Source organism: Meles meles, chromosome 5 (genome assembly GCF_922984935.1).
Source record: "Meles meles chromosome 5, mMelMel3.1 paternal haplotype, whole genome shotgun sequence".
Classification (NCBI taxonomy): domain Eukaryota; kingdom Metazoa; phylum Chordata; class Mammalia; order Carnivora; family Mustelidae; genus Meles; species Meles meles.
The window spans coordinates 16,823,588-16,847,837 of record NC_060070.1 but is presented as its reverse complement, the minus strand read 5'-3'; the positions used below and the strand labels follow the sequence as shown (position 1 = coordinate 16,847,837).

Here is a 24,250-nt window from a genome sequence, read left to right as displayed (position 1 = left end):
TCTAAGAAAAGAACAGGTGTTTGTCTCCATGGCTGAGGAAGTTCTGGGTATCCCTTGTCCTGGGACTGCCCTTTTCCAGCACTCTCCACCCCGGAGCCCAGCCTTCGCCCAGGGGCATGCATTTCCCCTCCAGCCATGTCCCCAGCCCTAGGTCCAGCCACCTTTATGAAACTCCTTCCTCCTGAACCAAATCACTGAGTCAGTCCCAGGCCATGTTATCAATAGTCTGGAAGCAGGACCAAAAAGATTAAGAAAACAATGTGCTCATGTGACTCAGATTCTGATGCTCCCTCTCATGGCCAGCCCTAAAGGTCCTGCTGGGGGATTTGACAGAGTACAGAGGCCTGCACTTGATACCTCTAACCTTAGGGAACACTGTGGGCAAAGGTCCTTCTTTTCCCTTCCTCCTGGTGAGCAGCATGCAGAGCTCTTAGTCTGATGATCCTTCCCCCATCCCATCCATTCCTGGTCTGGCTCAGCTGGGAGCTCACAGGCGAGCTCAGTTAGCCCATCCCCCAGGTCAGCTCTGCTCAAAGCAGGGGCTGCTCAGGGGCTCAGGATCTGAGGTCTGCAGGAAGCTGGCTTCCAGGGACAGCACCAGCCTCAGTCAGGGGTCCCACTGTTGCACGGAGAACTGACCTCCTTCTAGTTCGATCATGCACGGTCTGTACTAGGTGCTTGCTGCCTTACATGCGAAGACACTAGCCACATTCTGGGGAAACAGGGCACTACTGTCCAGTCCTTTGAGATTGTCTGCAGAGGCCTTCCCACTCCCTCTTCCTGGGATTAGACTCTGGCCTCTGTCCTTGTAACTGCCAGGAAGGAGTCTCTTTCTCCTTGAGATGTCCCAATAAGCCACTGTGCTGCTCATACTCAAAGGGGAGTACGGCCCATGCTGTGTGTCCCCACTGTCCCCAAACCACCCACCCTGGGCCCAAACTGGCTCTCTCCAATGGAGAACAGGTTCAGAGCCAGGCCTAACTTCTGTCAATCCCTTCAGGCAACAGGCCTTATGTAGTGGTGTGGGCCGCTCCCCTCTCCAGTGGCCTTAACAGTGAGTGAGGTCATATCATAGCTCATCGATGATCTTGTCCAAACTGTTGCCAACACATGATATGAGATCTCATTCACCTGGTCCCATTGCCCTGTGAGAAGGTACAGGCAGTGGGCAGGGGTGAGGCTGGGAATTCACTGTTCCCTGTGCTCAAACCAGGCCATTTGACCCTTCCTTCCCTCTCAAACTGCTCTCACTACCTGTCCTTCTAAGGAAGTTCCACACAGAATATCGATTTTTGATGATTATGCAAATTATGATGACAATGATGATGACGACATCGGGGCTCACGATGACCATACAGATGTTCATGGTCTGGGCCACACCTTGCTGTGTTGTTGGTGGCACTGAAATGAAACTGCAAGAATCAGAGCCCCAGTAGGGACCCCAAACTGGGGGAGGCTTCCTCAGCTCCTGCTGGCCCAGGTCCATCCTACCAGGCAGACGGTGTCTGTCACTGTCCTTGTGGCAGCTGCTGTGACCAGTTCTGATGTTGGGAAGGAGTGATGGGATGTACACTGTCCCCCAGGGGCTCCTCCAGCCAAAAGGGGAAGCAGGGCTTGCAACGTAAGCAGTCGCTCCTGCTGTGACAGATGGAGGTGACGCAGGACAAGGATGGTGACAGCGATAGTCCAGTGGCACTGCAGGATTCCCAGCAATACGCCGGGTGACATGGAAAGACAATGATTCTCAGAAAAGGGAGCAGTAAGAACACCAGCCCTGGAAAAGACTGATGCTCCCCTGTTTGGGGCAGCAAGAAATCCAACATTACCCGAGCACAAAGGAATGTGCAGCGAGGAAAAAATTCCACGAAGTGAGAAGGGAAAGGAAGGATTCTAGAACATTCCTGTGGCCATTATTCTGCCAGGAACATTTGCCATGGATGGATGAATATCTCTCTCTCCCTCAGACACACACAGACACACACAGACACACACACACACACACAGACACACACACACACACCACTGTGGGGCAGGTTGAGGCCATTTCAAGAGAACCAGCACTCTATCCAGTCTTCTGAGTTACCTGTGGTTGCCTGCGTTTCATCCCAGTGCTCCCATACGTGCTGGAGCCAGCTCTTACAGTCTCCGTTTGACGTCCCCACGAGGAGCTTGGTCAGCTCTTCGTCATTGTCCAACGTGCCCTTGAACTGTTGGCCTCCAGGAAGAACCACTGTCCACTTTCTGTTCTCTGGGTCAAAGAAGTGAGTTAACTGCTCATTGAAGACAAACCACCAGGATCCTCTGGTGTGTCTGTTGGCCCCACGCTCACACATGAGCCTGCCCTGCATCCTGGAGAGAATCTACACACACCCCCATCAGGGGAAACAGGTCAGCCTCTGGACCTGACCAATCCTTTGCTCCACCCGCTGCGCAGTCCTTGGCTCTCCTTCAGCCCTCCTGGTCCTGCTCATTCCTCCTTTTCTGTCCATGCTACAGGGCCACATGTTGGGACCCACTTTGAAGTTTTACATGAACACAATAGCTCCCCGCCCTGCCAACATGTTCTCCTTCTGCCCTGGGCCTTCAGACACACTGCTCTCAGTGAAAATCTCTGCTTTGATGTCCAGCAGTTTCTTTCTGAGCTCTTCCCCCAGCTCTTTCAGAGGTTCCCTCTGTGTCCCCAGGAATGCTGTGTCCTTCAGCTTCATCCCCAGAGGACCAACAGGTTTGACCTCCTTGTTCCCACAGGCATAGGAAAGAAACTTGATTCCATTCACTTGGCCTTGAATCTCACACCATGATGGTCCAGGCCTGGGCTGAGATGTGATGGAGAAATTGTAGGAAAGCGCAGGAGCAGCTGCGAAGGGAAAACAGTAGAAGTAGAGGTTGGGGCTGGAAGACAAGGAGCAGCAGGCACCCCGCGGCCAGCCAGGTGACGGCAGTGGCATCCCTGGAGGGCTGAGCTGGCAGAGCAAGGACTGTCCCTGCACAGCCCCTCCCCCCAGCAGGAGAGGCTGTTCTCTTCCCCTGTTGGGATAGGATCAGGATGCCTCTGCCTGGCAGGAGGCCACACAGCCATTGAAATGTCCCCTGTGTCTATCAGGCTGATACCCAGCATGTCAGCCTTTGACAGAATAGATACAGCAGGAAATGCCAAACAGGTACCTAAACACAGGTCCTCCAACTGTGCTCATGGACAGGTCCGGAGAACGCTTTATAGCAAAGTCATAAAGACTGCACTGCGAGCAGGGCTCCAGCATTGTCAAGAAGGTCAGTGATTTCTGTCTGATGGCCAACCTTGGCTGAAGGAGGCGGTGTTAGAGAAGCAGTAGTAATGGGTGAAAACTCCCGAAGTAAGCAATTGGAGGTGCAGGCGCCCAACTGTCTGAAGCAGGGATGGGGCAAAGACTTCAATGATCCGAAGGCTGGAATGCCAGCCAGGCCTGCCCCACAGAAAGCTCTCCATTCCTTGGGCTCACGGAACATGGTGATCCTAGAGGCAAGATAGCCAGATGGCCAACCCAGAAGCTGCTAGATTTAAACAATTGAATCAATGACCAAGTCCCAGGATGGACGAAGAGGAACCTAAAAGCGAACACCCAAGACAGAGTCTGGATCCTCTGCCTGGGTTCCAGACCTGAGCCCGTTCTCAGAGCTGGAACATTGTAGTAGAGGCAGAAGCAAGCTGTCCATCAGAAAGGACCCTTCAGGTCAACAGCAAGTACAGTGCTTCCTGCTGGCCTTCCGCAAAGGGTCATGTGGTCATTCACAGGGGCGGGTAGACACTGGGAGCAGAGACCGTGCAGACATTGTCAGTGGACCTAGTGTGTGAGTTGACATCGTCCTCAGGGACCCTAGTGTCATCAGGGCCCCTGTCATTGAAATGGCCAGTATTGCAGATAATGAGAAGTCACCTGCCCCAGGTCCTATTCCCAGTGACAACACTGGTTCAGGTACCCGTGCAGTGGTCCTTTCCCATTCCCCATATTTGTTACAGGAGTGAAAACTGTTTGTAGTTCAATTACCTGTGGGTTGGCAGCTGGGTGGCAGGGACATTGAAGTCCAATATTCTCACACTGTCTACTCTTTTCTCCAAACACAGTGTTAAAAAAGTATTTTAGAGGCGCCTGGGCGGCTCAGTCATGAGGCATCTCCCTCTGCTCAGGTCATAATTCGGGGGGGCCCAGCATGGAGTCCCACATCAGGCTCCCTGCTCAGTGGGAAGCCTGCTTCTCCCTCTTCCACTCCTGCTTGTGTTCCCTTTCTTGCTGTCTCTCTCCGTGTGTCAAATAAATAAATAAATAAATTTATTAAAAATAAATAAATATATATAAGTGAATAAATAAATAAATAAATAAAATACAAAAGTATCTTATCCTGGATGCAAGGACAGAGATGAGTACCAACCTTAAAGCCTCCCTCAGGGTGCAAGGACATGAGGAACCCTATTCGATTTTCATTGAAATGCCAGCCTGGTGTAAAGAGAACCAGCACTCCATCCAGTCTTCTCAAAAACGGTGCAAAGATTTTCTGTGTCTATTGAATATTGCATAGGTCTCTGTTGTAACCACTGAATGTGCTGTTGTAGCTGGCAAGCAGCCACAGACAATCCATGGATGAAGGTGCCACAGGACTGGCTCCTTGGGCCCCAGGACCCTTAGCACCCACACCACAGAGCCCTGTAGGAAAATGGGCTCTGTGCCCTTTGTGACATCCTGATATGAATATCAGGAAGAGAGCCCTAGTGTTCTGGGGAGCAATGGCACTCACAGGAGAGAAAGTCACACCCTATAAAAGAGGCTGTGGGCCTGTATGCTCCTAGGACTGGGAGCAAGGAGGTCTCTGGCCAGAGAACACCAGAGCTGTGCAACCTGAGCTGGGAGGTGCTGGTGAAGGAGAGTCTGGTGTCCCTCGGGGAGGGAGAGCGGTAATCCCCTGCCCAAGTGTGCGGACAAGTCCATCCCACTTGGACTGGTTGACCACAGTGGGCACCATGACTCAGGCAGGTCTTCGAGGCACGTCGTCGTGTGGCGGCCCCCTCCCTGGGAAAGCCCGGAGTCCTGCCTAGAGTTAGGAGCTCTGGGCTTACTCTGGGCTCCTTGAGGAGGCTGCAGAGACTGTGAAGAACCACAGATCTCCAGCTGGGCCCTCTCTCCCTCCACTGTGCTCCCCACCCCCGGGGCCTGGCCAAACTTTCAGAGATTTCCTCTTCCACCTTTCTGGTTGTGGTTGCCCACAACCGCCCGGACACCCTCCAGGCAGAAAGCGAATGCAGAGGATAACTGAGGAGTCCGAGTCATCGGGGCGAGAAGGCTCCAGAATCGCTCCGCGGACACCGGTTCTGCTCCCCGGTCTTACTGCTCAATCCCCAACACCCCGCTCCCACCCCCAGGTTCCGCCTCTGAACTCAGGGCGGCAGCCTGCTCTAGGACAGACCGGCGGGAAAACCAGAGCAGGAGGCCAAGACGGACGCCGGAGACCCCAGTCCACTCCATTCGCCCTGGGAAGCTCCTCGCAGCTCTACTCCACCGCGATCAGTGGTTTCTACAGAATATTTTTCTCTTCGGGCTTGACTCCGCCCCCGGACCCGCCCCCTCCTGCCGTATTTCCTAGAATATATCAGTCCTTTCTGGTACTGCTGGTCTGCTCCTCTTTCACCCATTGTCCTGTCTTTTCCATCTTCATTTCCACCATCAGTACCTTCCCTTCTCGTGGCCAACAGGTATAAGTTTCCAGTTATGAACTTAAAAGTCATGTGGGGGCCGCCTGGGTGGCTCAGTGGGTTAAGCCTCTGCCTTTGTTCAGGTCATGATCTCAGGGTCCTGAGGTCAGCAGGGACCCTGCTTCCCCTCTCTCTCTGCCTGCTGCTCTACCTACTTGGGATCTCTTTCTCTCTCTGTCAGATAAATAAATAAAATCTTTATGAGGCACGTGGGTGGCTCAGTGAGTTAAGGCCTCTGCCTTCTGCTCATGTCATGGTCCCAGGGTCCTGGGATCCAGCCCCACATTGGGCTCTCTGCTCAGCAAGGAGCCTGCTTCCTTTCTCTCTGCCTGCCTCTGTGCTTACTTGTGATCTCTGTCTGTCAAATAAATAAATAAAATCTTTAAATAAATGAAAAAAAAATAAATAAAATCTTTTTAAAAAAGTCTTGTGGATATAGTGTACAGCATGTTCACTGTAGTTAATGATAACTGTGTTGTATGTTTCAAAGCTATTGAGAGTGGGTCTCGAAACGAGACTTATTGTGCTGACCACTTCACAATATACACGAATATCCAACCGTTACCTTGTGCATCCTAACCTAATATAATGCTGTGTATCAATTATATCTCAATAAAAAATAAATTCAAGAAGAAAAAATAATACAAAATGGGATTTTCTTCCCCTCCCATTCTGAAGGCTGGAATATAGAGAGCAAGGCCTCCGCAGAGCCATGTTCTGTCTCCCAGCTTCTGGATGCTTCCTGCCATGCTTGACATTCTTGGGCTCTGTTCGGCTCTTGCTGATGTCTGTTTCTGTTGTCACAGGGCCTGCTTCCCTCTGTGCCTCTGTGTATCCACGTGACTTCCTCCCTGTTTGTCTCTGGTCCCTTCTTACAGGGACAACAGTCCTACTCGATGGTGTTTCACCCTAATGACCTCATTTTCATGTGAATATAGCTGCAAAGACCCTATTTCCAAATAAAATCATAAAACCACCTTCCCAAGACCAGGAGTTAGGACTTCAGCATAACTTTTGGGGGACCACAATTCAACCCATAACAAAAGTCATAGACTCTATCATCTTACCGCTATTCCACCAAAAAAGAATCATTCCTTCTTTTCATTTACCTTTATAGTTTCTTATTGAGATATTACTGACATATAACATATTATTTTGAGGTATACAAGAGTCCATATTTGTATGTCTATTATTAACTATTGTTATGCACCTTATTATACATTACATCTCATGACTTGTTTATTTTATAACTGGAAGTTTATACTTTCTGACCACAAGAAGGGATGATTTGGAAAGTGGGAATGAAGACAGAAAAGAGAGGTCGGGAGGAGAATGGGGTGAAGAAGGAAAGAAGGGCAGGAGAGAAGATTGATGTATTTCAGGAAATATGGCCTGGCAGGAGTAAGCAGGTGGTTTGATGCTGGCTGGGGTCCCAGAGTGCCCTGTGACAAGGTTTAGTCACAGCCTCTTCAAACTGCTGAGGAAATTGTCTACCACACTCCTTCTGGGAGTGGTTAATGAGAAATAGGGAGGGGGATAGGGGACTGGGTTAAGATTGGGACAGGAAACCATATGGGAGCAGTTAAAAAACCCTCTTATCAATCAGTCTTACCCAGCCTCACTTGTGCCTCAGGTGCTTGTTTGTTTGTTTGTTTGTTTGTTTGTTTCAGTGACTTTGGCCTCTGGGCAAAAGGAAGATGGAGAAGATTTTTTCAACTTGAAAAAAATACTGCCAGGAGATGGGAGCCAGAGGGCAGTAGAGGGAGAGAGTTCCTGGTGGGAAGTAAGGCTTAAGACTTCTCCAAGCTGGAGAGTTTTAGAAAAGTCATCCTGACTCTGCACAGATTATTTGCCAGGTCAGGAGGGTGGGGGGAGGGCAGAGGGCAGGCACACCTGTGGCTGACGTTACTCCCATTTGGGAGAGAACAGCACAGACTCCCTGTGAGATGCCAACTGGAAGAGGAGTCCATCAGGGAACTAAGAGGAGAGGGTCCAGGATTTAATCCCAGGGAGAAAAGCGGCACTCACAGCATATACAGCCTGCTTTGTGGACCACTTGGCCTCACCCCTGCAGGGCATTACCACCTAACCAGCGCTGGGACTGTCCACCAGTCTGCCAAGCCAGCTGCTTCTGAAGGATGGGGAACACGGGAAGGCCAGTGAGTCCATGAGCAATGGGCCCACTGCCACATTTCTTTTCTTGTGAAGTGAGTTCCTTGATCAGAGCAGCAGAGTAGGGAAGACAGTGAGGGTGAGATAAAGAATTATGTAGGTCCACCGATGGTAGTTTTGCCAAAATCATTGCAGGCAAAGAAGACAAACCAATATCCACGGTAAGTATCTATTTCAAAAAAAAAAAAAAAAAAAAAAAAAGAGGAATGCTGTGCCTTACTGTGATGAAAGTGACCCAGGGTCATCATGAACCTGACAGTGGGCTGATCACCCCGGAGATCGGTGCCATATTAGGGCACCGCAATGTGGGCTGTCCCAGGGAAACAGGCTGACTGATAGCCCCAGAATGGTCATCCTAGTGACTTGGTTCTTAAAATCCTCCTCTTCTGAGGTCACCCTTTAGGGAGAATTCCCACACAAATATCCCACACAAATATCCTTCCATTCTCAGAAAATTCTATCCACATATCTCTCCTCCAAATTTCTATGTCATCAAGTTTCCACTTGGATTTTCCAAGTCCCTGGCCATCTAGCCAAACCATTGAAATGCGCATTGAATTGCATACGTGTGCATTTCTCCTTCCCAGCAAAGTGTACCACCTGGGGTAACGCCCAGTGTTGTGCCTACTGAGAATATTTCCCTCACTCACTGTCCTTTGGGAATAGTCTGGAGAAGGGCTATAATGCTGAAGCTCTTCCTTTTCAGACGGGACCCGTGGATTGTACAGAAGCATCTGAAAACCAGGCCCCTGTCCTCTATTCCCTTGTCACTGATAGTTGGGAGCTTCCCATGAGGCCATAGATATAGACTGAGAGAGAAGAAGCTGTGGGGTAGAAGTGGGGATGATGAGCATTCAGACAACTTCTTCAGAGAACTTGCTTGTGCCCTGGGGCCTGATCAGGCCAGATCATGTACCTACCACTTCCATTTGATGATGGAGGGCTGCTGTGCTTACCCACTCTCAGGTTCAATGGGTCAAAAAGCACCCAGCTCATGAGGGACCGCCCAGGTCGCTTGGTGCCTTGGTGGCCCAGGGTCGGCATTCAGTCCCCACGAAGGCTCCAGGCAGGCCAAGACTGGTTTTTCAAAAAGAGAGTAGTTATACGTAGGAGATGGCAGGGTCTTGCTCCTAAGAGGCCTCCACTGCGCCTTACCCCTAGAGTCTTGCCAAAGGCTCCAGTACCGTCTTTACTTGGAATAAGGTGTGCATTGTATCCATGTCAATATCCTGGGTGTGATATTGCACTACAGAATCTGGAATTTGTTACCCTTGGGAGAAACTACAAAAAGAATACCTGGGACATCTCTATATTATTTGTAAGAACTGTCTATGAATTCATTGTATAGTTACCTCAAACTAAAAATTTAAATGAAAAACTTTCAATCTAAATAAAACTTGTTCCAATGTGAGAAATGAAAAAAAAATCTGTAGAAACCAATAACATCCCTAACTACCATTGATACTTCAGGCACCATTAAATCTGCTGGAATGTATGCTGGTGGCAGAGCGGCTCATACAGCACCTTGGATCTGTCATGGAGCAGTCTCTGGGTTGGATCTAGAAAGCTAAGAATGCTACAAACTACCCCTTTTGAATGTGGGGTGGGGAGAGAGAAAATACATGTTAGGAAATGCAGAATGGATGGCTGGCTGGCTGGCTGGCTGGATGGATGGATGGATGGATGGATGGATGGATTGAGGTATGGATGCATGGATGGATGGCTTGTGGTATGGAATTGCACTGAAACTGAATTGTGGCATTCTCTAACTCTGGAAGTAGGGGAAGGTCTGAGGTGTGCAGAGACTGGGATGAACCTAGCCTCAAGTGGAGTTTCCCTAGGTCCTTCAACAAACACAGGTTTCTCTCCTGAAGACCCAAGGATGACATGAAGACCAGAGAGTTCAGCTCTGCTTAGTAGTAATCAAAACAATGAGCAGATGAGTACCTGGGTGGCTCAGTGGGTTAAGCATCTGTCTTCAGCTCTGGTCATGATCCTGGAGTCCCAGGATCGAGTCCTGCATCTGGCTACCTGCTCAGTAGGGAGTCTGCTTCTCCCGCTGCCCTTCATCCCACTTGTGCTCTCTCTCTCTCTCTCTCTCAAATAAATAAATAAAATCTTATAAAAATCCCAAACAATGGGCAGTCATTTTTTCATTTTCTTTCTCTCCTGGATCACAGGAAGCTGTCTCTGAACTGGGACCCTGGCCATTGCCAACTCTTAGAGTGACTATTGAAGGCTCTCTCTGTTAATCCCCTGTATTATTCTATTGGTTCAGGGTACATAGAAAAAATATTTTGTTACATTTTCTTAATCCCAGTGCCATCCAAATGACTCCTGTTGGAGGCATTCCATCTGGATTCTGACTCCCACTCCTGTTGTGTACTGTCCCCCTCTGTCCACAGGGCCTGTCCTGTGAAGACAAGGATGACCCAAGTAAAGGAATGGTGACAGCCTACCTACAAAATGGCTCTCAGTGATTCTGACCTCTTGGTTAATTATGTTGTAATAGGGGAGGTTCAGTCAGGGTAACAGGAAGCCAAGTGAGTTAGTCCCAAGCCAGTCTCCAGAATGTCAACAGATCCAAAGACTCACAAAAAAGATGATGATGATGGTGATAAAAGCTGAGTTTAGTTGTGTGATATTTGCATGTTAAACATGTGCATGGAGGGACCCCTGGTGGCTCTTTTAAGTGTCTGACTGTGGTTTGGCTGAGGCCCTGATCTTAGGGTTGTGGGATGGAGCCACCTGAGTCGGGCTCTGTGCTCACTGGGGAGTCTGCTTCTCTCCCTCTCCCTCGGCGCCCCCACTCACACACACTCTTTCTCTAAAGTAAATAAATAAATCTTTAAGAAAAAATGTGGGTTGAGATTTATTCTCTATTTGAATATCCAATTCCCCAAAAATCATTTGACCCATTGTTTATACTATGATCCTGGACTGATACCTTTTTCATTAAGAGCAGAAAAGGGATATTTACTGAATATACATGTATTTAATAAATGTCTACTAGGCAGTGTGGCGGGCTGAGGATGGGGAACTGGGTAGGCAGGAAAAATTGGCAGCCTTTGCTGACCTCATCTCTTCATTCAATGTGGCCCCAGGCTCTATGCCAAGTGCAGTTCCTCATCTGAAGCACAGGTCACAGGAACTGACCTCAGTGAGAATTTCGTCTCTGCTCCCACAGAGGACACAGAGCAGGAACCTGATTAAATGCATGGGTGAGCATTTATTTATTCATGACATAGAATGGATTCATGACATAGGATGGATTCATGACATGCCAGGGTTTTCTCCAATGAATTAGAATTATGAAGTCAGGGAGAAAGGGAATCAGTCTCCTTAAGAAAGTATTTTCCAGGGGTGCCTGGGTGGCTTAGTGGGTTAAAGCCTCTGCCTTCGGCTCAGGTCATGATCTCAAGGTGCTGGGATCGAGCCCCGCATCAGGCTCTCTGCTCAGCGGGGAGCCTGCTTCTCTTCCTCTCTCTCTCTGCCTACCTCTCTGCCTACTTGTAATCTCTGTCAAATAAATAAAATCTTTAAAAAAAAAGAAAAAAAAAAGAAAGTATTTTCCAAGTGTTGAGTGCAGACCATAGGACATTCTATGCAACTGTTAAAAAAAAAGTAGACATGTGTGGGACAGGGATGGAGATCCATGATTCACTTGTGAGTGAACCAAAGTTCTGAAGAGCAGGATAGACCTCTCTGCAATTACTAAAACAGAAAACCAAGTTTGGTGAGTTAAATGACAAATTGGGGAAAGAGGTTGAGGGTTTCTATCAAGACAGATTCTGTACTTTGTCACATGCTTTTTCTGCATCTACTGAGAGAATGATATGGTTTTTACCTTTCTTTTATTAATATGATATATCATGTTGACTGATTTGTGAGTATTGAACCACCCTTGCAGCCCAGGAATAAATCCCACTTGATCATGGTGAATGGTTCTTTCAATGGATTTGATTTGCCAGGATTTGTTGAGAATACTTGCATCCATGTTCATCAGGGATATTGTCCTGAAATTCTCTTTTGTAGTAGGGTCTTTGTCAGGTGTGGAGTTAAGGTAGTGCTGGCTTCATAGAATGAGTTTGAAGTATTCCTTCTATTTCCAGTTTTTGGAACAGTTTGAGAAAATAGGTATTAACTCATATTGAAATATTTGGTAGAATTTCCCTAGGAAGCCATTGGCCCTGGACTCTTTTGTGTGTTGGGGATTTTTGATTACTTCTTCAATTTCCTTGCTGGTTATTGGTCTGTTCAGGTTTTCTATTTCTTCCTGTTTCAGTTTTGGTAGTTTATACATCTCTAGGAATGCATCCATTTCTTCCAGATTGCCTTATTCATATAGTTGCTCATAATATGCTCTTATAATTGTTTGTATTTCTGTCTATTGCTGTGAATGGGGTGTTGAAGTCCCCTACTATTATTGTATTATTATCAATGAGTTTCTTTAATTTTGTTATTAAGTGGTTTATATAATTGGCTGCTGTCATGTTAGGGCATAAATATTTATAATGGACAGGTCTTATTGTGTGACAGACCATTTAAGTATGATATGGTGTTGTTCTTTGTCTCTCTCTCTCTCTCTTTTTTTAAAGATTTTATTTATTTGTCAGAGAGCCTGAGAGATAGAGATAGAGATAGAGAGAATGAGAGAGGACACAAGCAGGCCCCCTGCAAGGACCCCAATGTGGGACTTGATTCCAGGGTCCCAGGATCATGACCAAGCTGAAGGTAGATGCTTAACTGACTGAGCCAAGGCATCCCTTTCCTCATCCCTTATTACAGTCTTTGGTTCAAAATCTAATTTGTCTGATATAAGGATTGCTATCCCAGATTTCTTTTGGTGTCCATTATCATGGCAAGTGGTTCTCTACCCTCTCACTTTCAATCTGGAGGTGTCTTTGTTGTATAATCAGTCTCTTGTAGATAGCATATTGATGGCTTTTGATACCCTGTGTCTTTTGTTTGGGGCCATTTAGCCCATTTATATTCAGAGTACCTGTGGAAAGATACAATTTTGGTGCCATTATATTACTTGTAAAGTCCCTGTTTCTGTAGGTTTTCTACCTTCCCTTCTATGTTACTTTTGGGTTCTCTCTGTGCTTTAAGGATCCCTTTTCATATTTCTTGCAGGGCTGGTTTAGTGGTCACAAAATCCCTTATTTTCCCTTTGTCCTGAAGATTTTTATCTCTTCTTTTTTTTTGTTTTAAGATTTTATTTGTTTATTTGACAGACAGAGGTCACAAGTAGGCAGAGAGAAAGAGGGGGAAGCAGGCTTCCCACCAAGCAGAGAGCCTGATGCAGGGCTCGATCCCAGGACCCCGAGATCATGACCTAAGCAGAAGGCAGAGGTTTAACCCACTGAGCCACCCATGCTCCCCATCTCCTTCTATTTTGAATGACGGCCCTCCCGGGTATACTATTCTTGGCTGTATATTTTTCTCATTTATTACCCCTGAGTATTTCATGCCTGTCCATTCTGGCCTGCCAGGTCTCTGTGGCTAGGTCTGCTAGCAGTCTAATGTTTCTACCTTTGTAGGTTAGGGAGCTCTTGTCCTGAGCTGCTTTCAGGATTTTCTATTGGTCTCTGAGATTTGCAAGTTTCAGTATTAAATGTCGGGGTGTTGATGTATTTTTATTGATTTTGAGGGGTATTCTCTGTGCCTCCTGGACTTGAATGACTGTTTCCTTCCCTATATTGGGGAAGTTCTCCATCATAATTTCCTCTAATATGCCTTCTGCCTCTCTCTCTCCCCTCTTCTTCTGGAATCCCAGTTACTCTAATATGATTTTGCTTTATGATATCACTTACCTCTCCAATTCTCCCCTTATGATGCAGTAGTTGTTTATCTCTCTTTTTCTCAGCTTCCTTATTCTCCATCATTTTGTCTTCTATATGGCTAAGTCTCTCTTCTTTCACATTTATCCTTGCAGTTAGAGCCTACATTTTTGGTTACTCCTCATTAATAGCCTTTTTTACTCCAACAGAATTAGATTTTAGTTCTTTTATTTCTTCAGAAAGGGATTCTCTAGTGTCTTCTCTGCTTTTTTCAAGCCCAGCTAGTATCCTTATAATCATTCCTCTGAACTCTAGTTCTGACATCTTACTTGTATCCATGCTGGTTTCATTTATACTCCTACCAACACATAGGAGAACTCCTGTTATTCCATTTCCAGTGCATCCCTTGCCATAGATACCTTTAAAATTTTGTCAGTTTGATGCCTGTATAAGGCAAGCCCCTTATTCTTCATGTTATCTTGATTACTTGGGATGTGTTCAATGATTCTGTAGGCTTATTAACTGTTGAAATAAATAAATAAAATCTTTTAAAAGGAGGGGATGCCTGGGTGGCAAAGTGTCTGCCTTTGACTCAAGTCACAGTCCCAGGGTCCTGGGATTGAGACACTCATTGGCTCCCTGCTAAACAGGGAGCCTGCTTTGCTCTCTGCCCTTCCACTGACTTGTGCTCACTCTTTCTCTCTTTCAAAAATAAATAAATAAAATCTTTACAGTCTATGACTTGCTCTAAGCATTTGCACAAAGCTTAGGAGAGTAAGACTTATTCTTATTTATTTATTTGAGCTCTTTGTATATTCTGGATATGGATCTTTTGTTCATGAGGGAACAAATCAACTTTTAGAAGCAGATCGGTTTTTGTTCTGAAGACTCAGTGTACACTAAAGGAGGATTACAGGAAAGTCAGTGTAGTATGCAGGAGATCTGGGGTCATCAGAAAGATTCTTAATTCCTTCTTTCCCAGAATATTTGTTTACTTCTGGCCTGGCAGGATCATGCTTGAGACTGACAGATAACTGCTTGAAAGTGGATTTTTGAGTGATCCTTAAAGTCTTTATTTCCACAAGAAACCTAGAAGAATCACCACTTATATATGTACCCCATACAGTGGAAGAAGAGCAAAATTCCATGATTTCTTATGGGATATAAAACAAATTCCAGGGGTGCCTGGGTGACTCAGCTGGTTAAGTGTCTGCCTTCAGCTAAGGTCATGATCCCAGGGTCCTGGAACCAAGCCTCCTGCTAGTCTCCCTGCTCTGAGGGGAGCCTGCTTGTCCCTCTGCCTCTGCCCTTCCTAACTCAGGCAGGATCGCCCGTGCTCTCTCGCTAAAGCGAATAGATTCTAGTAAATAAAATCTAGTTAAAAAATATCCAGGGTGCCTGGGTAGCTCAGCCAGTTAAGTATCTGTCTTCAGGTCAGGACCCCAGGATTCTGGGATGGAACCCCACAACTGGCACCCTGCTCAGTGGGGAGTCTGCTTCTCCCTCTTCCTCTGCCCCTCCCCCTGTTTGTGATCTCTATCTCTCCCTCAGTCTCACTCTCTCAAATAAATAAAATCTTTGAAAAATTAATTAATAATCAAAACAAATTTAAAATTAAATTTTTTATAATAATATGTTTATTTAGGTATATTTTATATTAATTATTATAGTAATTATAATAGTAATTATATATAGTATATATAGTAATTATAATAATTAATATATAATATATATTATAATTATTAATTAATATAGGTATATTAGGTTTATTTAGGTATGTTTATTTAGGTATATGTACATGGTCATAATTTACTGTAGAAATCAGTCACAAATATAATGTTATTCCATTTAAAAGTCAATGAGGTTGTTTCTCAGGACACAGAAAAAAATCCCTGAGGTTCTATAGCTTCAAACAATATTCAAACAACAGACGGGGTCTATCCCTGTCCTCGTGGCAGTGGCTGTGACCTGTACTGACTGTCGGCAAGGACATGGTCCTCTTACAGAGAAGGATGCGATATTGCACAACCAAAGGACAAGATGGAAAATGTTCCCTTTGTTGAGATTCCTTAGTCAAGTATCTAAAATTTAAGTGCAAGAATTCCATCACTTAGCACCAGGAGAAAATGGCATAGAATATGCCAGTGGAAAGTGCCGAACAGGAGAGCCATGAAATACAAGAAGGGACATGGGAGGTTCTGTGTCCTGCACCAGGTGTTTGGACTGAAGTCTCTGGAATTGTAAACATAGAAGTGCTGTTGGTCTAATGATGAACAGCAGCTCATCCAAAGGCAGCTGGCCCAGAGGTAGAGTCGCTGAGCTGGTCCCCACTCTCAGAGGCTTCTTGGTAGCCTTGGCAGCCTAAGAAAAGAACAGGTATTTGTTCCTGTGGCTGAAGAAATCCTGGGTCCCCTTTCCTGGAGCTGCCCTTCAGCAGCACTCCCCACCCCAGAGCCCAACACTCACCCAGGGGCATGCACTTCACCCCAGCCATGAACCTAGCCCTGGGTCCATCACCTTTACAACCTCCTCCCTCCTGAACCAAATCACGGAGTTAGCCCCAGACCCTGTTACCAATGGTCTGGGCTCAGGACCAAAGTGAGTAAAACCAATGTGCTCACGTGACTTGGGTTCCCATGCTCCCTCTCATGGCAGGTCCTAAAGGACCTGCTGGAGGGTCTGACAGAAGACAGGGGCCTGCACTTGACACCTCTAACCTTGGGGAACTTTGTGGGCAAAGATCCTTCTTTTCCTTTCCTTCCCAGCCTCCTGCAGTCCGCACACAGAGCTCTTAGTCTGATGATCCTTCCCCCATCCCATCCTTTCCTGGTCCAGCTCGGCTGGGAGCTCACAGGGGAGCTCAGTTAGCCCATCCCCCGGGTCAGCTCTGCTCAAAGCAGGGGCTGCTCAGGGGCTCAGGATCTGAGGTTTGCAGGAAGCTGCCAGGGACGGCACCAGCCTCAGCCAGGGTTCCCACTGTTGCACGGAGAACTGGCCTCCTTCTAGTCCCATCATGCAGGCTCTCTACTGCCCACTTGCTGCCTCACATGCAAAGAGCCAAGCCACGTTCTGGGGGAACATGGTAATACTGTCGAGTCCTTTGAGTTGGTTGGCAGAGGCCTTCCCACTCCCTCTACCTGGGATAAGACCTTGGCCCCTTGTCTTTTAACTGCCTGGATGGAGGCCCCTTCTCCTTGAGATGTCCCATGGAGCCGCCATGCTGCTCTCTCTCAAAGGGGAGTACGGCCCATGCTGTTATGTCCCTGCTGTCTCCACACCATCCACCCTGGGCCTTAATTGACTCTCCAATGAAGAACCTGGTGAGAGTCAGATCTGACTCCCCTCAATCCCTTTAGCACCAACAGGCCTTATGCAGTGGTCTGGGCCCCTCCCCTTTCTCAGTGGCCTTAACAGTGAGAGAGGTCATACCAGAGCTCAGAGCCGAGCCTGTACACGTAGTTGTCAACACATGATATGAGATCTCACTCATCTAGTCCCACTGCCCTGTGAGAAGGTTCAGGCAGTGGGCAGGGTGAGGCTGGGAATTCACCATCCCTGTGCTCACACCAGGCCATCTGTCCCTCCCTTCCCTCTCAATCTGCTCTCACTACCTGTCCTTCTAAAGAAGTTCCACACAAAGTGTCGATTTTTGATGATTATGCAAATTATGATGACAATGAGGAAAATGAGCCCGAAGACGGGGCTCACGATGACCATCCAGATGTTCATGGTCTGGGCCGAGTCTTGCCGCATGGTTGGTGGCACTGAAATGAAAACGCAAGGATCAGAGCCCCCATCGGGACCCCAAACTGGGGGAGGCTTCCTCAGCTCCTGCTGGCCCAGGTCCGTCCTACCAGGCAGACGGTGTCTGTCCCTGTCCTTGTGGCAGCTGCTGTGACCAGTCCTGTTGTCAGGAGGGAGGGAGGGAGGGGATGCGTCCTGTCCCTGAGGGGCTCCTCCAGCCAAAAGGGGAAGCAGGGCTTGCAACGTAAGCAGTCGCTCCTGCTGTGACAGATGGAGGTGACGCAGGACAAGGATGGTGACAGCGATAGTCCAGTGGCACTGCAGGATTCCCAGCAATATGCCGGGTGACATGGAAAGACAATGATTCTCAGAAAAGGGAGCAGTAAGAACACCAGCCCTGGAAAAGGCTGATGCTCCCCTGTTTGGGGCAGCAAGAAATCCAACATTACCCGAGCACAAAGGAATGTGCAGCGAGGAAAAAATTCCACGAAGTGAGAAGGGAAAGGAAGGATTCTAGAACATTCCTGTGGCCATTATTCTGCCAGGAACATTTGCCATGGATGGATGAATATCTCTCTCTCCCTCAGACACACACACACACACACACACCGTGGGGCAGGTTGAGGTCATTTCAAGAGAACCAGCACTCCAGCCAGTCTTCTGAGTTACCTGTGGTCTCCCGGGTTTCATCCCAGTGCTCCCATACGTGCTGGAGCCAGCTCTTACAGTCTCCGTTTGACGTCCCCACGAGGAGCTTGGTCAGCTCTTCGTCGTTGTCCAACGTGCCTCTGAACTGTTGGCCTCCAGGAGGAACCACTGTCCACTTTCTGTTCTCCGCGTCAAAGAGGTAGGTTAACTGCTCATTGAAGACAAACCTCCAGGATCCTCTGGTGTGTCCGTTGGCCCCACGCTCACACATCATGTTGCCCTGCATGGTGAGAGAATCTGCTCCCGCCCCACCAGCGGAAACAGGTCAGCCTCTGGTCCTGACCAATCCTTTGCCCCACCCGCTGCGCACTCCTTAGCTGCCCGTCAGCCCTCTTGGTCCTGCTCTGGCCTCCTTGTCTGCCCAGGCTGCTGGGCTGTGTGTGTGAACCCATTTCAAAGTTTTACATGAACACCATAGCTCCCCTGTCCTGCCAAAGTGTTCTTTTGCCCTGGGCCTTCAGACTCACCACCCTTAGTGAAAATCTCTGCTTTGATGTCCAGCAGTTTCTTTCTGAGCTCTTCCCCCAGCTCTTTCAGAGGTTCCCTCTGTGTCCCCCAGAATGCTGTGTCCTTCAGCTTCATCCCCAGAGGACCAACAGGTTTGACCTCCTTGCTCCCACAGGCATAGGAAAGAAACTTGATTCCATTCACTTGGCCTTGAATCTCACACCATGATGGTCCAGGCCTGAGCTGAGATGTGATGGAGAAATTGTAGGAAAGCGCAAGAGCAGCTGCGAAGGGAAAACAATAGAAGTAGAGGTTGGGGCTGGAAGACAAGGAGCAGCAGGCACCCCGCGGCCAGCCAGGTGACGGCAGTGGCATCCCTGGAGGGCTGAGCTGGCAGAGCAAGGACTGTCCCTGCACAGCCCCTCCCCCCAGCAGGAGAGGCTGTTCTCTTCCCCTGTTGGGATAGGATCAGGATGCCTCTGCCTGGCAGGAGGCCACACAGCCATTAAAATGTCCCCTGTGTCTATCAGGCTGATACCCAGCATGTCAGCCTTTGACAGAACAGATACAGCAGGAAATGCCAAACACGAAACTAAACACAGGTCCTCCAACTGTGCTCATGGACAGGTCCGGAGAACGCTTTATAGCAAAGTCATAAAGACTGCACTGCGAGGGGCACCTGGATGGCTCAGTGGGTTAAACCTCTGCCTTCGGCTCAGGTCATGATCTCAGGGTCCTGGGATCGAGCCCTGCATCGGGCTCTCTGCTCAGTGGGGAGCTTGCGTCCTTCTCTCTCTCTGCCTGCATCTCCACCTACTTGAGATCTCTGTCTGTCAAATAAATAAATAAATAAATAAAGACTGCACTGTGAGCAGGGCACCAGCATTGTTAAGACGTCTGTCTGATGGCCAGCCTTGGCTGAAGAAGGCGGTGTTGCAGAAACAGGCACCCAGTAGTAATGGGTGAAAAGTCCTGAAGTAAGAGATTGGAGGTGCAGGCACCCAACTGTCCGAAGCAGGGACACGGCAAAGACTAAAATGATCCTAGAGGCTGGAATGCCAGCCAGGCCTGCCCCACAGAAAGCTCTCCATTCCTTGGGCTCACAGAAAAAGTGATCCTAGACGCAAAATAGCCACAAGGCCAACCCAGATGCTGCAGGATTTGAACAAAGAAAACATCGTCCCCAGGATGGGTGAGGAGGAGCCTGAAAGCAAATGCTTACTCAACAGAAAGTCTGGATCCTCTGCCTGGGTTCCAGACCTGAGCCCCTTCTCAGAGCTGGAACATTGTAGTAGAGGCAGAAGCAAACTGTCCATCAGAAAGGACCCTTCAGGTCAACAGCACGTGCAGTGCTTCCTGCTGGCCTTCCGAAAAGGGTCATGTGGTCATTCGCAGGGGCGGGTAGACACTGGGGAGCAGGGACCGTGCAGACATTGTCAGTGGACCTAGTGTGTGAGTTGACATCATCCTCAGGGATCCTAGTGTCATCAGGGCCCCTGTCGTTGAAATGGTGTGGGGCAGATGGTGTTGCAGAAAACGTGAAGTCACCTGCCCCAGGTCCTGTTCCCAGTGACAACATTGGCTCAGGTACCCGTGCGGTGGTCCTTTCCCATTCCCCACATTTGTTACAGGAGTGAAAACTGTTTGTAGTTGAATTACCTGTGGGTTGGGGGCTGGGTGGCAGGGACATTCAATATTCTCACACTGTCTACTCTTTTCTCCAAACACAATGTTAAAACTGTGCCCTACCCTGGATGAAATGAAAGTTGAGCATCAACCCTAAAACCTCTGTAAGGACACAGGGGTGTGAGCCCTATCCTATTTTCCCTGAAATGTGGGCCTGGTGCAAAGATTCTCTGTATATAATAATATTGCATAGGTCTGTGCTGTAATTGCTCGAGTCTGTGTCCTTAGCAGGGGAGCAGCCAGAGACAATATGTGCATGAATGTGTGGCTGGACCTGCTCCTTGGGCCACACCACCCTGTGACCCAGTTACTGGAGGAGAATGTTCTGTGCCCTCTGTCACATCCTTACATTGGAATGTTAGGTAGAGACCCCACCCTGTGATGAACGGAGGGAAGGACAGTTGAGTTAGAGAAAATCACAGCCCCTAAGAGGCAGGTGTGGTCCAGGAACCCGGAGGGAGGAAGTGTGGTCCCGGGGTATGGGAGCCGCCCACCCTGAGCTGGGTGGTGCTGGGATGTGGCTGGTGAAGGAGCGCCTGGAGCTGTATAAGCCTCGAAAGTTTGCCTAAGTGCGCTGGGAAGTGTAATGGTGGACAGCAGTGGGGTTGGTGACTCGTGGAGAAGTTGCATTAGTGGCAGAGTCGCGGAGCTGTGCCTGGTCCAGGCCCTGTGCGATCGCCCCGTCCGGCCCACAGTCTGGAGCTCAGGGGCTCGGCCTCCCCGAGGGGTCAGGCGGGGGCTGCGGGCGACAGCGGACTCCCTGCGACGGCCTCTCCCTCTCCCGCCCTGCTCCGCGCGCCTAGCGCCGGGCAGTCCGTGGTCGCCCAGGCCCCCTCTTTTCCGTCCCACAGGGCGACGAAGTCCCAGCGGATTCCGCGGAGCGGGAAAGGAGCCCGCGGCGGGGACTTGGTGGAGACGGGGAGGGAGAGCGGGTGGCGGCCCTGGGCGGCGACAAGGTTCCCAAGGCCCCGGGACTCACCTGTCTCTCCTCCGCCGGGCGTCGCGCCCACGACCAGCTCGGCCTGCGCCGCCGTGATCCCCCGCAGCAGCTGCAGGAGAAACAGGAGCCGCAAGCACCCCGTGAACTTGGTGGCGGCCGTGGGCTCCGCGGCGACCCCGAGCCGGGAGCGGCTTCTCAAGGAACCCGCGGGCGGGGAGGCGCAGCGCGCTTCCTGTGGCCGGGCCTGGGCTTCGCCGGAGTTCGCGTCTGCTTCACACAGGTGGGACTGCATCTCGGTAGGTCCACGCATCCAGGAGAAACTGCGCAGTGATTTTCCCAATTTTCTTCGTTTTATATTTGAGAGAGAGAGAGAGAGAGAGAGAGAGAGAGAGAGAGAGGAGCCCCGCCCCACCCCGGAGCGCCACCGCCCCCGGGCGGAACCCCGCCTCCGAGCGCCGCGGCCCCGGGGCGGAGCTGCGAGCCCCGGTAGCTGCTCTGGTACTCAGAGGCTCTGAGAGCTTCCCAGGCGGGATTCAGAAGGGAGTGGAGGAGTGATTTACCTGTCCTCCGGGTGCTCTAGGTGCTGGATGCTGGGCGAAGGTGGGACTCAGGCGGGCTCAACCCCAGAATTCCGTATCCGGGCGCAGCCAAACTCAGACGCTAAATTGACTGAGCTGCCCAGGCGTCCTTGAGTCTTTGAAACCTGAGAGGAAGGTCCTCACTGCTGTCCTTGTAGGTAATAAGCAGTCTTCCTGCTGAGCGCATTGGACCTTTGGCCCCCGAGGAGGACAAATGATATTTAAAAATAATTTTAAAAAAATGGTAAATGTGGTCAAACCACATAAAATTTACATCTCGGTCATTTTTAGTGATGTTAGTTTGAAGCCTCTCAACAATTAACGTTGGTTCTGCAATAAACCTAGTGTACCCTGATTGTTAGGCCTTTTATTTTTGATATCTCTGCTCCCTCCCCCCCCCCCCGATTTTCAGGGTGTCTTTTGAAAACAGTGTGTGTACTGGATTATTTTTCAATCTAACCTAAGAATTTCAGGTTTTTTTTTTTTCAAATATTTTATTTATTTGACAGAGAGAAATCACAACTAGGCAGAGAGGCAGGCAGAGAGAGAGGAGGAAGCAGGCTCCCCGTGAAGCAGAGAGCCCGATGCGGGGCTCGATCCCAGAACCCCGGGATCATGACCTGAGCTGAAGGCAGAGGCTTTAACCCACTGAGCCATCCAGGTGCCCCAGAATTTCAGGTTTTAATTGGAGAGTTTAGCAGTTTACCTTTATTGTGATTACTAGTATAGTAGGAATTATCTCAGCCATCATCTTTTTCATTTATTATGCTTTTTTAAAAAAGATTTTATTTATTTATTTGACAGACAGAGATCACAAGTAGGCAGAGAGGCAGGCAGAGAAAGAGGAATGGAAGCAGGCTCCCTGCTGGGCAGAGAGCCCCACGTAGGACCCTGGGATCTTGACCTGAGCCAAAGGCAGAGGCTTTAACCCACTGAGCCACCCAGGCGCCCCTCATTTATTATGCTTTAAAAAAAAATTCCCTCTCCCTGTCTGCATTCCTTTCACTGTAAGGAGTTTTCTTCTGCTAATTTAAACATTATTCAATTTTTCTTCTAATAATCATTGCCCTTTACCTTTGATTCACACTAATGTTTATTTACATTTATTTATCATTGTTTTTGGTCATTCCCAAAACATTATTTAGCATGTTTTCATCTTTCTTGTGTACTTCCTTCCACCCAATTTTCCTGATATTACCCTGATTTTTACTTCTCAATTATTGCTATACTTCTTCTTTTCTGCGATAGAAACTCCCCTCATACTTCATCATTTTTTTTAAAAGGCAACAGTAATCTGTAACAACTTACCAATTTAAAAATTGTTTTTTAACAAAATTTTAGCTATCTTTAATAAGTGAAAATTTTAGCAAAATTGGTTACTCATTCTCCTTCTTTCTCTTGTTCCATCTCCTGGATGTGTTTCTCTTATTCTTGGATTACTTTTTCCAAAAGGTATTTTCAAGTTGGGTCTTTCTAGGAAAACTATTCTTTAGGTTTTATATATTCAAAAATATTTTTAATACACAGTGATATTCACAATTCTGGAGATTCCCCCAAGTCGTCACTCAGTCAAACATGAACTTGGGTACTGCTATGAAGGGGCCCTGCAAATGTAATTAACATGGCGACTCAGTTGACTTTAAGACAGGGAGATTATTCTAGATCATCTGAGGGGCCCAGGGAATCCCATGAGCCCTTCAAAATGAAGGCTTTCTCAGACTGGAGGCAGGAGAGTTGGGGCAGATGGACAGGCAGAGAGCTCTGGTGCCCTGTTGCTGGCCCTGAGGTGAAGGCGGCCATATGCAAGATGCAGGCCCATGCAGGAGTTAAGGAGGGCCCCCAGCTGGCAACCAGCAAGGAAGTGGGGCTCTCACTCCAGAAACTCCAAGAAACTGGATTTTCTTAGCAATCTGAATGAGCACATTCCTCCCAGTGTCTCTGCCTAAGAGCCCAGCTGGTGGGGGCCTTGACATTGGCTTTGGGAAGCCCAGAGCAGGAAACTGAGTCAGTGCAGACATCTCATTTACATAGCTGTGACACAAGAACGAGGTGTTGATTTAAGAAGCTAATTTTGTGACAATGTATTATGGTTGCAATAAAATCTAATGCATACACTCTCCTCCTTGAATGAGAATTCAACAGCGTATAAAATTCTAGGCCCAAAGCTCTTTTCCTCCAACACTTGAGAGGGAAGACTCTTTGGGCCTCCTGCAACCAGGATGGCTGTTGGGAAGATTGCTGTTGATATGTTTCCTTCTTACCTTCGTAGTTCCTCAGGGTTCATTTGTGGGCGGCAGCCAGAGGCCGCTCATTTGTCACCTCCGTCTGCTTGACCTTGTACTACACTAGGGTGACAGACATAGCTTCATGGAGTTGGACGAAGACTTTCAACACTTTTTCAAGCACTAGACAGATAGATGTGCTTATGGGGATGACAAGTTCACTGGTTTTCTTCTGTTCAGGTACCACC

General features: G+C 48.4%; 2 protein-coding genes across 2 annotated transcripts; both read right to left on the bottom strand.

Moving 5' to 3' along the window:
- Window positions 1-2,014: 2,014 nt before the first annotated feature.
- On the bottom strand, window positions 2,015-3,260 carry LOC123942084 (UL16-binding protein 6-like). The gene is made up of 3 exons (XM_046006038.1): window positions 3,166-3,260; window positions 2,556-2,892; window positions 2,015-2,360 (listed from the first exon to the last, which is right to left on the bottom strand). The coding sequence occupies exons 1-3, from the start codon at window positions 3,258-3,260 to the stop codon at window positions 2,046-2,048; spliced, it is 747 nt and encodes a 248-aa protein (XP_045861994.1). The 3' UTR covers window positions 2,015-2,045.
- Window positions 3,261-15,397: 12,137 nt separating this feature from the next.
- Window positions 15,398-21,595, bottom strand: LOC123942018 (UL16-binding protein 3-like). Its single transcript, XM_046005942.1, has 5 exons — window positions 21,242-21,595; window positions 18,597-18,860; window positions 18,091-18,366; window positions 17,289-17,441; window positions 15,398-16,038 (listed from the first exon to the last, which is right to left on the bottom strand). The coding sequence occupies exons 1-5, from the start codon at window positions 21,510-21,512 to the stop codon at window positions 15,959-15,961; spliced, it is 1,044 nt and encodes a 347-aa protein (XP_045861898.1). The 5' UTR covers window positions 21,513-21,595; the 3' UTR covers window positions 15,398-15,958.
- Window positions 21,596-24,250: the final 2,655 nt, after the last annotated feature.

Bases quoted from the DNA above. Each gene is read 5' to 3' on its own strand.
- LOC123942084 (XM_046006038.1), bottom strand. From the start codon at position 3,260: ATGCTGGAGCCCTGCTCGCAGTGCAGTCTTTATGACTTTGCTATAAAG. The intron at 2,893-3,165 runs GTACCTGTTTGG...CTTGTCTTCCAG, and splicing joins GTTGGAGGACCTGTGTTTAG to CCCCAACCTCTACTTCTACT. The intron at 2,361-2,555 runs GCAGGGCGGGGA...GGGTGTGTGTAG, and splicing joins GGCAGAAGGAGAACATGTTG to ATTCTCTCCAGGATGCAGGG.
- LOC123942018 (XM_046005942.1), bottom strand. From the start codon at position 21,512: ATGCGTGGACCTACCGAGATGCAGTCCCACCTGTGTGAAGCAGACGCG. The intron at 18,861-21,241 runs GTGAGTCCCGGG...TTCCCTTCGCAG, and splicing joins GCCCGGCGGAGGAGAGACAG to CTGCTCTTGCGCTTTCCTAC. The intron at 18,367-18,596 runs GTGAGTCTGAAG...GGGCGGGAGCAG, and splicing joins AGAGATTTTCACTAAGGGTG to ATTCTCTCACCATGCAGGGC.